This window comes from Gallus gallus, chromosome 1 (genome assembly GCF_016699485.2).
Source record: "Gallus gallus isolate bGalGal1 chromosome 1, bGalGal1.mat.broiler.GRCg7b, whole genome shotgun sequence".
Classification (NCBI taxonomy): Eukaryota; Metazoa; Chordata; class Aves; order Galliformes; family Phasianidae; genus Gallus; species Gallus gallus.
In genome coordinates this window covers 40140695-40154695 of record NC_052532.1, presented here as the reverse complement: position 1 = coordinate 40154695, position 14001 = coordinate 40140695, and the positions used below count along the sequence as shown (strand labels likewise).

The following is a 14001-nucleotide window of genomic DNA, read 5'->3' as shown; positions in this document are numbered from 1 at the left end:
AGTCATTGCCAAATTGGGTCAAGCCACGTGCCTAAGAGAGAGAAAGCAAGCTGATTATTGTTAACAAATATGGTGAATAAAGAACCAAGAATTTGGGTAACGACATTCATGCATTCTGGCTCACTGGATGGATTTGGAAGTGAGGGAAATCAGAGTACTTCCAGGGTATTTGGAATTTTCTTTACCCCAAGCCAGTTCTTAATCACAAAACGAAGTAAACTGATACTGACAAATGACAGCTTCGTGACCAGTTTTGTATAGGAGTCTGCATACTAAACATCCATTGACTTCACGCCAGGCTTTTGAACTGGGATGAAAACTTACCTTTTGTGTTGTAACGTTCCCTGTTTATAAGTGATTAATTGTTGGAACCTGGTCCATGCCCTAGGGAAATGTTTAGACACGTACTTAACAATTTTATATCGATCAATCTATCTAAAGCTATTTAAGTTCTCTTCTGGATCAGAACAGCTATTTCATTGAATATCATTCAATTCGGGACCAAAAGCAAATACAAAGTTATACACAAAATGTTCAGATATGGTGAGGAAACTTCTACACAACTGTAAAATAGTAATCAATCTGTCATCTCTGGCCCCAGCCTTCTACAGATATAGTTGGTGACAGGGAAAGACAGTTCTAAAATTCCCTGAACCAGTACTGGAAAAGATGCCAGTCTGACTTAGAATATCTGAATTTCCTAAGTCGTATCTGATCTGCTATGATCAGCTGTTGGAGAGATTCTTTATGATAAATGATCTTATTGCTTTGTGCAGAATGAAATACATAGCAGTTCTTACCAACTAGCAAGTAGACAAATGTCTGTTAAAAGGTTCGAAAATTAGTTGGTTGTTAACTTATTGTGGCATAACCTAACATGCTAAATAATTACTTATCTTCTTCATTTAAACTGTAAATTCTTGGAGACATCATCTCCTCTATTCCTAACACTGAAGCAGATGGATAATAATTATTTTGTTACAAATACATTATTATGATTTTATTCCTGTTATAGCTCATCTTCTGCCACCTCTTCTTTATTTCTCTGTGTTTTATATGTATGACATCTGGTCAATATAGCTCAGCTACAAGCCAAGGATTGTAAGAACTGTTTCAGTTAACATAATCCCCTAGTCAGAAACAGTAAAACTCTTGTCATCAGACTGGAGCATTACACAAGGCTCTGTGTAGTCATTGTAGTTGTTGCGGAGTTATGTGGTGGACTGGGGAGGGATTTTATTTCTTCTGAGTGCAGTTAGCACACGGAATTAGAATACCTTGAATACTTGTTTTACCATTTAGTACTAGGAATGCATGTAATCACTAGGATACAGACCTATTTTTAGTAGAATGGTGTAGTTGGCCAATAGTAGCTCAGGTAGCTATTTAGAGTACACCAGAAGAACATGAGAATGACCACACGATCAAGACTGTTGTTCAGTGATAACAGTGAATTTACAGGAAGAGCTGAAAGGTAGCACTAAATGATGCAGGAGGAGAAAATCTTCTATTAAGTTCTGCCATTTAGAAGCTGACTGAGATGTGTATCATGCACCTCCCTCCTGGGAGCGAGTCAATATGTCCAGATTCCTGCTCAGTACTCTGAATGTCTACTAAGGTAATCCTTCTGGATTGCTCTTCAGAAACACCTAGATCGTGCCTTTGGTGATATATACGGACTTAAGGAGAGTTTAGGCAACCAAAACAAAGTATTTCACATATGAGGGTGCTCCAAAAGTAACACCTCCTGTTTTATTCTGTTGGCCTGTCATGTCAAGAGATATATGTTGGTATGGCAGTAGAGGCTGACCCTTCTGGCCAGTATTCCATTGAATTTTGTTGCTGTGTAAGAAATTACAGCGGAGGAGCAGACTGACAGAATGGTGTCTGACATGGAAGTGTGTATGAAGCACAGGTGTGTCATTGAATTCTTTCGTGTGGAAAAACAGCACTCACTGATGTTCATCAGCACTTACTGAATGTTTGTGAAGACCAGTCAGTGGATGTGAAGTGGTGGTGGTGTGTTTCAGCAGTGGTGACAGTGGGTCACCACCACTGGTGCAGATTTTTAGGAGCATGGCATGCAGGCTCTTGTTCATCATTGTCAAAAATGCATTGGTAAGTGTGGTGACTATGTTGAAAAAGAGTGTTTTGCAACAGAATTTGCTCTGTCAATTACCATGACAGCACTCTGTTGTAGTTCCCATGGAAATAAAAAGGAGGCATTACTTTTGGAATGACGTATTTATGTGGTTTTTACACAGGTTTTACATGGCAAATCAGGTAATGTAGCATAGGTCTTTGGAGACCTGGACAAGAGCTTTACATATTTACTCTTATTTACTGTTCACTAGCAAGCTCAAGATTTTCTTTATAATTGATAGGAAGACTTAGATTTATGAAAAGGTCAAATACTTTTATTAGACACTGTCGTTGGAGTGTGCTTATATATGTTGGGGGAGAAGTTCTTTACAGAAAGAGTAGTGAGGTGCTGGAGCAGGCTGCCCAGATAGGGTGTGGTGGCTCTGGGCAGCCTGGTCTAGTGGTTGGCAACTCTGCCCGTGGCAGGGGGGTTGAAAGTAGATGATCATTATGGTCTTTTTCAGCCCAGGCCGTTCTGTGATTCTCTGTCTCTGGAGGCATTCAAGACCAGGGTGGGTAGGGCTCTGGGCAACCTGGTCTAGTACTAGATCTGGAGGTTGCTGGCCCTGCCTGTGGCATGGGGGTTGGAGCTTGATGATCTTTGAGGTCCCTTCCGACCCATGCCATTCTGCAATTCTTTGGTTCTGTGACTCAGTGACTCAGTTTCATTCTTGCAGACTTTCTGGAAGTAGACCCCATACTGTTTCTGTGCTGCTTCTGTGCAGAAAAATAAGAAAAAATTCAGGTCTGCAAATGTGAATTAGCTGCTTTAAATTGGTAGATTTGTTCCAGGAGAGGTTTACAGTTCAGAATGCAGCTGTGTGTGTGTGTCTGTTGTATGTGTACGTGCCCCATTGGTCTATACGTGGGGATCTGGATCTCTCAGCAGTAGCGTTGATGCCTATCTAAGCCTGGTATAACAAGATTAGTACAGTAGTTCTTTCTACAGTGGATTTTAAATTTAAAATCACTGTAATTTTTTCCCTTTTAGTCACTGTTGCATTTACAACCTCTGTTTATATTAACTTGTATTTCTTTTCTTTTTCCACTCAGATGTTGCAAGAGCAATTGAATTACTGGAGAAACTGCAAGAATCTGGGGAAGTACCAGTACATAAGCTACAGTCTCTAAAGAAGGTGCTGCAGAGTGAGTTTTGTACAGCTATTAGAGAGGTATGGAACAGAAATTTTTAGTTATTTCTGAGAATAAAACCTCTGTCCTAAAAATTAAAGTATACTGCTGGAGAAGCAGCAGTACCTTATATAGAGGACAATGGATGTGAGATGTGTCATGCTACCTGCTGCAGTGCAGAAAGACGAAATTACTGAAAAGCAGATGCAGAAAAGTTGCATCAGCAAGGCCTCAAGCCTGAGGCAATTAGACTTGATAAGGAGAAAGAGTTTAATTATTACTTTAGCATTCTGCTTGTGCTGTTTCAAGGTTTGTGTTAAGTCATACAGCACATGGGGACATGCTGAGTTGGGTGAGGGCAAAATTAAGTTCCTCTTCTTTGAACTCAGGTGTGAGGTACAATAAAAGTGCCACAAGGGACAAATGACGTAAGCATGGAAGTTAACTGAAGCGAATATGAATCTTGTAGTCAGTGATCAGGTCCCAGTGGGTGTTGCTGCACATGTACTAATTTTTTATCAAATTACTAAGAATTGTGATTTTTACCCATCAGTGTATGGTCAAGGGCCTTCCTGAGCTCTGCCCAACAGTAGATAAATTATTGTTTTGTTTTAGTCGAGCTAGAGAAGAAGGAACCACTTTCTCACATACATACTGGTAGTATTTATCTTTAACGTAGTTAAATTATTAATACATCTGTTAGAAGTTTCTTGGACAGAAACCATAAATTAATAAAGTAATGCGTCAGACTTCTTACGTACTAATACTAAATGCTGTTAGTCTGCCAGTCTGAAGGAGCTCTAGATGTTTTAGTGACGATAACATACTTTCAGCAGAAAATCTGTAAGAAACTCTGTTTAAGTTTGTCTATCTATTGGCTGGAACTAATCCTCCCTCACTGAAATCAATGGCAAATCTAATGTTGCCCCAGTGGTAGCAGGATTGAACCTCCTGATAACTAGGCAACAGCAGCACATTGATTGAGTGGACTGTTGAGTGTCTGGAAGGAAGAAAGATAACGGTTTAATAAGCAGAATGCAACACACTCTTTGTTTCTTGGAGTATATTCTTCAATGTGAGAAACAGAGGGAGTTTTCCCCTAAGTTAAATGAGGGTTTTCAAGGCTTTCTAAAGCAAATAGTGTTTGATGACAATAAATAATGGCACTATGTACTCTGTAAAGCTGATATTCTGATTAGTCCTTTCATTTAACTCAGTAAATGCTTCTTTAATTGACCGCAGAGCTTTGTTATTTTTTCTTCAGATAGCAGAGTCTGGCACTCTGATTGTTACGGGAATTTTCAATCTCTGGAGCATCATCAGTGAAATCTTGTCAAATTTATATCCTTCTCTGGAAAATACTCTTAACAGAAACAGACATAAAGCTTTTTGAAACAGGTATGGAGCCTAGGAAGTAGGGAAATGTTTTAGACAAATGCACTCTCAGTTCAGTGAACTGAAAGTGGATTTTGACAAAACCATCTCAGTGGCACAAAAGGTCTTTGTAGAGTGTTATGTAAAGATAGCTTGTACATGCCCGACAATCTAATTGCTATTAGAGTATTACAGCCAAGTAATAGTCACCCTAATATGCCTGTAACACAGGAATCGATTGATGATGAATAATGAAGTCAGTTCTACCAACTTCATAAAAAAAAGAATTTATTTTAAAATATTTAATATTACGTACTTATAGACCAATATAACAAATTGGTCTAATTGCTAATATATCACCATTAGAGAACAAAATTCTACAAAAGAAAGAAAATTATTAATATCATTCATGACTACATATAAAAGTATTTTCATAGAAGAAACATTTTAGTATAAAATGTCCAATAATGACTCCTTTCATCCAAGGAGAGTAGAGGAATTGACATATATAGATTGGCAGTTCTTAAGATTGTTCAGCATGTGGCTCCTCTTTACAGTTACTTACATTAAACCTTTGGCAAATGTTTAGATTGTAACACTTTTTTTTTTTTTTTTTACCAGTTGAAAAGTTGTTGGAAAATACTGGCAAAGATTTTCTTCTGTTAAAAAAAAAAAAAAAAGAGTAAGAAAAGCATGGAATATTCTGGCCATGTTGAATCGATAGACTTCTCCAAGCACTGCAGTAAAGAGTTGGAGAAAATTTGTTCTGGGTCTTGCAGTTAATCAGGATTGTCCTTCTTGCATGTCCTTCATGTATTCTGGAGCTATTGAGAGACAGAGAGCTACTTTACTGAAGAGCGCAGTCTTTTTCTGAGCATATTCGAGGCTGTAATAGCTGAGGCTAGACAGAATTTTCCCTGCAAATGCTCCTTCCCGGTGTTTATCTTCTCTAACCCCAAGTACAGTCTGTGAGAGTGTGGAGACTAGCTTTTTATTTCCTCTCTTAGCACCTACATAGTGAAGAGGAGAAGAGTTACTGACCTTGCAGGGAGAGGCATGACAGTCAGCTGGAAGAAACGTAGAAAGTTGTATGGAACAATTTTCCTGCAGAAAGCAGTGAAGTAGACAAGAGTCAGCAGTGGGTAGGAGTAATTGAAATGGGGTGAGGAGCAGTGGAAGACTTTGTATTAGTATGCAAATTCAAGAAGAGGCTGCTTATTAAATGTATGCTGAGATTCAGATTTGCAGTGTGATGTGTACATTATATAATACAAGATCTGAGCCTAACTTTCTTTCATCAGAAAATCTAATAAAGCAAGTTAAGGCAGATGTTTGTAGTGTAATAAATTCCATAATGGAAGAGCTTTGGAAAATAAATGTTTTCTTTACCAGTTTAAGAAATTATGAACTATCCAGTGAGTTTCACTGTTAAATTATATCCCAGAGGAACTTAGTGTTGGGCTGAATGCAGGGGAAATGATTGAAGATAATTTTAGTCCTCACAGTTTTGATTGACTGTGACTTGTCCTTTCTATAACCAGGACTTATTTAACTTCAGAAGTAGTAGGTCACCTTTATGATTAATTAGCCTTTAAAAGTATGGGATACTTTATTAGATGACGTATGTTTCAATCTAATATGTAGGAACCTATTAAATGGCTGTAATGAATTGTATTTATGGGAACATATTTAGTAAATCAAGCCACCAATTCAAGTCTTCAAACTAATATTCCACAGAAATAAAATCTTTTTAAAGTGACTGCATGAATGGATGAAATTTAAATAGGAGTACTTCGGCATTTTTCTAGAATGCTATGTCAGGAAATGGTGAATAATGGTTCTCGATTAACTAAATATAAGTACCACCAACTGAAATATTATCTGGCACTAGGAAGGAATTTGTATTAGCTCTGGAAATAATGGAAATAACTGAAGTTTGTATTGGCCTCAGTATATTCTTTTCATCTGAAGACCCTGGCTGTACCACCTAGACCAAAAAGCAAGGTAACCCAAATTTGGTCACAGGAAAACTATTTTGAAAAAATATATAATTGCATTTTAAAATTACTTGTTCCAAAAGCTCACCAGCTGTGTGAAAATTAGTTAAGTTTCTCTGTCTTTGTCACCTGTCAAAAGATGCATGAATCTTGTCTGTTATACCAGTAAGCCCTTCCTTCCATGTGTTTTTGCTATTTATTCAAAGCTGTTGCTGTGTTGGATTCTTCTGGTTCCTGGGAGATTACTAGAGTAGATGAACTGCAAGGCATGAAAACTGAATGCATGATTGAAATGCTGAGAAGGTATATTCATGTAGAGCATAAAACTAGCGACCTGGATTGCTACAGTGACTTGAGTTTTTGTAAGGCAGTGAAAGGGAAAATAGATGAACTTCTGGTCTGGCAGTAAACCTTAAAATGGCTGTAGGCACAGAAGTTAGAGTGAACAGTTGAGTAACACACACTAAATACCTTAGGTGATGGTGGGAAATTCACTTACCGTTTGTGTTTGGTAATCAGTACTGAAGTGCCAAGAAAGTGGAGTTACAGCTTAATAAGCCCATGGTTCTCCGTATGAGCAGTTTTCTTCCAAGTAGATTCTGAAGTTGCTATTTCTGTATCTTCAATAGTAATATAAAATTCAAGTATATCTGCCTTTCCCATTCTTCACTTTTCTTTCCTCTATCATTACCAAATGTAATCAGATCAAGTGGTGTTTATAAAAATGTTTTGAGGCAGCCAAAGACAAAAATAGGCATTATTTTATTTTGTTGTCATATGATTCCCAGCAAAATGTCAGGTCATCGCACAACAGCACTTCTACAGGACTCAGTCAAGTACAATCATTTCTATAAACAGAGGAGCAGTCAACACAGAATACTATACTGTTGTGGGTTTTATATTAAAATAGTGCGTGGAACAGCATGTTGTCTTTGAAGATAGGGAAAAAAGGAAGACCTGAAACTGCAGGCCAGTCATTTCTACCTCCATGCCCAGCAGGGTCTTGGAGTAGATCCTCATGGAAAGTATGCGAAGGTACATGGAAAACAGAGGGTTTGGTGTCAGACAGTATGGTTTCACTAAGGGCAAGCAGTGCCTGAGAAATCTGGCCTTCTGTGGAGGGGTAACAGCATTATTGGATAAGGGAAGAGCAACAAATGTCAGCTACCTGGAATTGTGCAAAGCATTTGACACTGTTCGCACAACATCCTTGGCTTTCAATGAAGAGACTTGAATTTGATGGGTGGACTGGGTAATAGATAAGGAATTGGCTGGATGGTTGCAGTCAGTTGTAGTGAACGACCCAATGTCCAGGTGGACATCAGCAGCAATACTGGTATTCCTCAAGAGTCAGTACTGGAACTTGCACTGTATTTGTTGGTAACACGGACGGCAGGACTGAGTACACTCTCAGGTGGTTTGCAGATGATACCAAGATGTGTAGTGTGGTCGACATGTAGGAGGGAAAGGATGCCACTCAGAGGGACCTGGAGAGGTGAGCTTGTGCAAACTTCACAAAGCTCAACAAGGCCAGGTGAAAGGTCCTGCACCTGAGTCAAGGCAATCCCAAGCACATATAGAGGATTGGTGGAGAATCCATTGAGAACAGCCCTAAGGAGAAGGACTTTGGGGTGTTGGCTGATGAAAAATTCAGCATGAGCTGGCAATGTGTGTCTTCGGCCCAGAAAGCCAACTGTATCCTGAGCTGCATCAAAACAAGTGTGGCCAGGCGGTCTGGGAAGATGGTTCTCCCCTTTTACTCCCCTCTTGTGAGGCCCCATCTGCAGCATTGTGTACAGCTCTGGAGCCTCCATCATAAGAAGGACATGGAGCTGTTGGAGCAGGTCCAGAGTTGGGGGGCATGAGAATGATCAGAAAACTGAGTACCTGTCCTGTGACGACAGGCTGAGAGGGTTGGGGTTGTTCAGTATGGAGAAGAGAATGCCCCAAGGAGACCTCATTGCAGCCTTTCAGTACCTGAAGGGGGCCTACAAGAAAGATAGCATAGTGATAGGACAACGGGTAACAGTTTTAAACTAAAAGAGGGTAGGTTTAGATTAGATACTGGGAAGACAGTCTTCCTTAAGAGTGTAGTGAGGGACTGGGACAGGTTACCCAGAGAAGTTGTGAATGCCTCATCCCAGAAAGCGTTCAAGTCCAGGGCTTGAGCAGTCTGGTCTACAGGAAGGTGTCCCTGCCCATGGCAGGTGGATTGAAACTAAATTATCTTTAAGCTCTCACCTAAATCAAACCATTCTATGAGTCTCTGAATTTCAAGATTGGTTTCTTCAGTTTACAATATAATGCTGTTCCCTTACCTCTTAGACCTAGCCTCTGGAAACAGTTTCATTGTTTCCTGCCTGATAAATCCTATTCCCAGTAAAAACAGAGGTTCCTCAGGCCAAAGTCTCTTGGCTTGCATTGAGGAAGGCTCTGGATTTGGAATTCTGCCGTCTCTTACTCTCTGTTTTCATTGGCTGATGACTATTTGTTACAGGAAGAACAGAATTCCTACAGTATCTCATCTTCACAGAGCAAGCACAACTTTATGAAGTTTCTAATTAGAAAGTGCAATTTCTACATATTTATTTAGAAGACTTAGCTGTAGAGATGCTGTAATTCATAGCACGCAACAGTGACATAGGCTCTGTATGAAGCCCAGCATCTAAAGTCCCCTACTGTCACTTTTACCCATGCAAATGGTGGTATTAGCCAGGATTAAGCAAAAGTGGAATACTGGACTTACTAATAAGGCAATTAGTAAGCAAAAGGCCAATAGGACAACTCATTGTAGCAAAGCATATGAGGTTTTTCAGCTCAAATTTCTAACTCAGGTCATAAAAGCAGTTACATCTGAACAGTACCCTATTCCTAGCTGGGAATTAACATTCCTCTTAGACTAATCTGATACCTTGTTCTGGTGTTCCAGACAGCTTATTTAGAATTACTGCACCATTAGTCTGGCTGTAGCATTCATGCAGTAGAAAATATGTATTCATACAAATTAACCAAATTCATTCAGATCCTCACATGCTTGTACACTGATGTTTAGTTTTTATTAAAGTTAGCATTTCAGGATGTTGATTGTAAAATTTCAACCTTTTCCTTTTTTAGTTAGTGAGGTAAAATCTAATGTCATCTGAAGCAGTCCAGCTTTCCCAAATTCTAGGACTGGGTAGCATTTGCAAGAATCTTCTGCTGTACCTTTCTGTCCCTTTTCCATGAGTAGGACCCAAGCAGTGAAAAGCCACATAAAATAATGATAGATAAAAATAATTTCAGCACATTCGTCACTGTTTGTAAAGGACATTACTTAATTTCATTCAAAGCTGATGGTACGGCAGAATGGTTATGCTTTTGCATTTTACTAAGTTTTGGTTTCCCTCTCCTGGTTACAAGTATTATCTCCGTAATGAGGAGTTAAAGAATGGATTTGTATGGTATGTAAATTAGGACAGAAAAAAACAACGGATTGCAAAAAAAAATGGTCTTTCTTCTGTGTTAGGCATTTAGAAAGTTCAGCAATTTGAAAAGCTTAACTTAGCAGTAAATACAGAAAATATTTTTTAATATATAAAATTACCCTACTGAGTTCAAATATGTTTTTTTATTTGTTTGTTTGTTTTTACAGTGGATGCAACCAGAAATGATACATATTTTGAGGAACAGTGAAGTTGCATTTACCACTTTACCCTAGGTGACTGAAGCTACACTCGGTTACTTGCAAGCCCTGGGTGGCACAAAACTTTTGGAATGATTACTTTGTCACTCAGCAGATGGCCTTCATTAATGGCAATCATATGAATTTACCAGGCAGCCCGAGCTTTATCTGAGAGAAAGCATTATTAAGTCTCTGTGTAATTATTAAGTCCCTATGACTTCCATGACTTTGCTGCAGGAGATTTAAAGCAGCTGCTGTTGTCACTTCTTTCAGCTGCCTAGAGCTAAATACATTGATTTCACAGATGTAGTACCCCAGAATCTAGGGCCGTGCCATATCACTGATCTTTAATCAGTGCTTTCTCCCATTGGTTTTGATTAAAGATCAATTTTCAGAGTCAGCTGATGGGTATGTATCTACTTGCATTTGTGCTCTATTTCTGTAGCTGTGCTTTCCACGGGAGAGAAATAATTCAGTGCTGTAAGAGTCCTGTAGTACATAAAATCAAAGCAATGACCTATCTTGTTCATGCTCCAGTTTATCAGGATTGCTGGTGTATGTGTACTAAAACTCTTTGGTGAGTTGTGCCGATAATGATATTCTTAGTTCTGTAGCTGTAGAGTATCTTGTCTTGCAGGTCACTCTCATGGGTCAGTTGCAGTGCTCCTTGGCATCCTTTTTGTTTTCTTCATTTTACCATTTTAGTTTATTTCTGCAGTATTGAATTTGATTACATAAACCTCATACAGATAAACAGAACATCCTCTGCTGCAATTCATCTCAAGCCTGCTTCTTCCTCTTGAGAGAAACCAGCAGCTAGGTGAACTACTGAGGTTTGCTTATGCTGACAGTCTGCTGGAAGCCCCTGTAGCATCTGCATCAGCTTGCATTTCTCCCTTGATGGAGCATCCATACCCACCTGCTACACCTTAACAGAAGTTTGTGATCAGACTCCTGAGAAAAGCTCCTCCATCTCCATTTTTAATATGCCTTCAGAAAAAAGAAATTGTAAGACTATTTGAGAACTCCATTTTGGGTACATTTTTGTTTGTGTTTAAAGTAAGAAACGTCAGCAGTTTTCCTTCACTCTTCCTGCCTTCTCAGCTCAATAGGAGCATTTGAGATAAACTTGCACGACTTGCACGACTTGTCTTTTATCCAGGTGCTGATAGTGACAAGGCTTTGCCAAAGCTCTTAATTTTGGAATATGGCTGTTGCATGCTGCAGCCTCAACAGCATATGCAGAATTACTGATAAAGTGGAGGAGATGAGTGTATGTAGTAATGCTTGGCATATTTTTGAACTCAAAGTTAACTGGCAGTGAAGTCTAAAAGAGAGTTTTATACTATGACCTATCAGTTCCAAGTACCTTTATGGGAATTATCTAATGACATGTATTACTATTTCTTTTGATCCTAGTAAATTGAAGCAGAAGCAGCAAAGGAGGCTGTCAGGACAGTAATTTTCAGTGATTGTAAAGCTTACAATTTTTAAGATGCATATAGCCTTGTCTTCAAAGGTGCCGGGTCACAATTGTCATTGACTATGAGCCAGTATAGAACAGCGTGTAAGGAACGTGAAATAAACTAAATGACCCAGTCGTATTTTTATTGTTCCTAATATTTTCTGCTTGTAAAGCTGTCTATTTCTCATTTTTCTTAAGTGGATACCATGTAACTTCTATTGACTTCACAGTGTCAGAGGAGTATTTTCAAAAAGAATCAACACTGGAGGGAAGGAGAAAGGGCATGGAGTAGTCTTCTGTGTCCTAACAGCAACACTGGGAATGTGTCACCTGGCTCATCCACAGTGTGCCAGTGCTCCTACTGGAGCTGAGGGTGTAACAGCATGTATTTCCTGGTACATCTGCTATCTTCTTCTGCTAGCACAGAAGGGAGGAAAGGGATTCTGGCTCCAGCCTCTGGCCCCTGTTGGGTTGTTTTTTGGACAGACACAGCATTCATATGTCAGGGATTTAGGGACCAAAACTTTGTTTGGCTTTCAAGCAGCAAACACAGAGTGGAGTGAGACACTGTCAGGGCAGAGTGAACGCTGCTCCTTTCTACGCACATGCAGACACACAAAATAAAGGCTGGAGCAAACAATACTATGGCACTTTAACTTGGGCATCCATACTGTGTTCCACCCTCAGTTAAAATATTACACCCTTACAATGATTATACTTCTTTTATTTTTAACAGTGTTTCAGCCCTTTACATTTTTTTTCCCTGTTGCCTAAGGAAAGCTTAATAATGCATCAAGGTTTGGATTTTTTTTCTCACTTTAGTAAAACTGACCTAGTTTCTGCCATAACCCCCGCCCCACAAAGGAAGAAACTTTTAAATAAAACAGCCTCTGTGAAAATGTAAAAGCCAACATTTGTAATATTTCTTCTACACATTCTGAAATTAAAACTGCCCCATCTCCTCATGTTGTTAAATGAGGCTGATTCATTTTGAGCTTTTTAATGGCTTAGCCTCCCTGCTGCCTGTGACACATGCTACACCGTGTTGTTTCATGGTGAACAATTGATATGACAATTGTGAAAGTGATACAGAGTGAGATTTTGAAGGTAAACACCAACACTTTTCCTGATGCTAGCATGTAACTGCTTACAGACTAATGAAAGCTCATAATACAAAAATGTTCCAAATGCCAGCAACCTTGAATGACCATGCTCTGTCAGATATAAATAGCTCATAAATACAGACTACTTGTCACAAATCAGCTTTTTCTATGAGTTGTCCAAATTCAGTAGCTGCAGGAAGTAAGTTATGTAATACAGACTTCTTGGTACTCCCAGCAAGCCTTATAATATATCATGTCTTCTGCTCAGGCATCCATTTATTGTTCATTATGAGGAAGACCTTTTGTCAGAATGAAGGCCGTATACTGTATAGTGTGAATACATGTGTGAGTGCCTAATGCTGCTTCTGTCCGGTTTAATCAAACGTGTGGCATAAGCCTGTAACAAACTGGGCATTTGTGGTTCATTTGTTCAAGCAGTTCTGCTTAAGAATAATCTAAGTTTATCATTATCTGAATGTTGTCATCTGTGTATATGGCATCCACAGCCAGTGATTCCATAAGGTTGCCAATATTGTGCCAGATTGTCATTCTCTTCAATTATCCAGAATCTCCCCCTTTAAAAAAAAATAAGTAAATAAATTAAGCAATGTTAACCAGTTTGCTTTTGAGTCAGCTTGGTAGCTGGAAAATAAGTCTGTTTTAAACTTGCCCACGGAACTGCTGTCTTCTCCTGTGGTATGTGATTTTGTTCAGGACAGTTTCTTAGCTAGAGGCTGTAGCTGTATTGGAGAAAATACACTTTTATAATGTATTCATGCTTTCATGCTTTCTTGAATATGCTTATCACATAAGATAAAGAAGCAGAACACAGGCATGAAACCAGAAATTCCACATGATACTGAAGAGGGATAAAACCAGAGGTAATCACAGAATCACAGGACCACAGAATGTCAGGGATTCATACTGTCATTAGAGATTTTCCATTTTAATTGAGCTGTCATGATTTTACAGCTGAAAGAAAGTTCTCCATTACATTGGTTTTGAGCTTGAGTATGGTTACAGAGGTAAAAAAATAGTTAACAGAGTGGAAGGGTAGCCTGGTTGGCTGCATACCTCCACTCTGGCTACATACTCTTCTGGTTGTATTTGACTCTTTGTGTTTTTCTT

The 14001-nt window shown here is 39.0% G+C and overlaps 1 protein-coding gene across 1 annotated transcript in view; it reads left to right on the top strand.

The window, feature by feature from the left end:
• The window catches only part of LIN7A (lin-7 homolog A, crumbs cell polarity complex component), a 47984-nt gene that overhangs the window by 15103 nt on the left and 18880 nt on the right, over positions 1-14001 (top strand). Inside the window, exon 2 of the mRNA XM_004937594.5 lies at positions 3196-3314. Coding sequence (XP_004937651.3) covers positions 3196-3314 — 119 coding nt within the window. The remainder of the gene's footprint in view (positions 1-3195; positions 3315-14001) is intronic.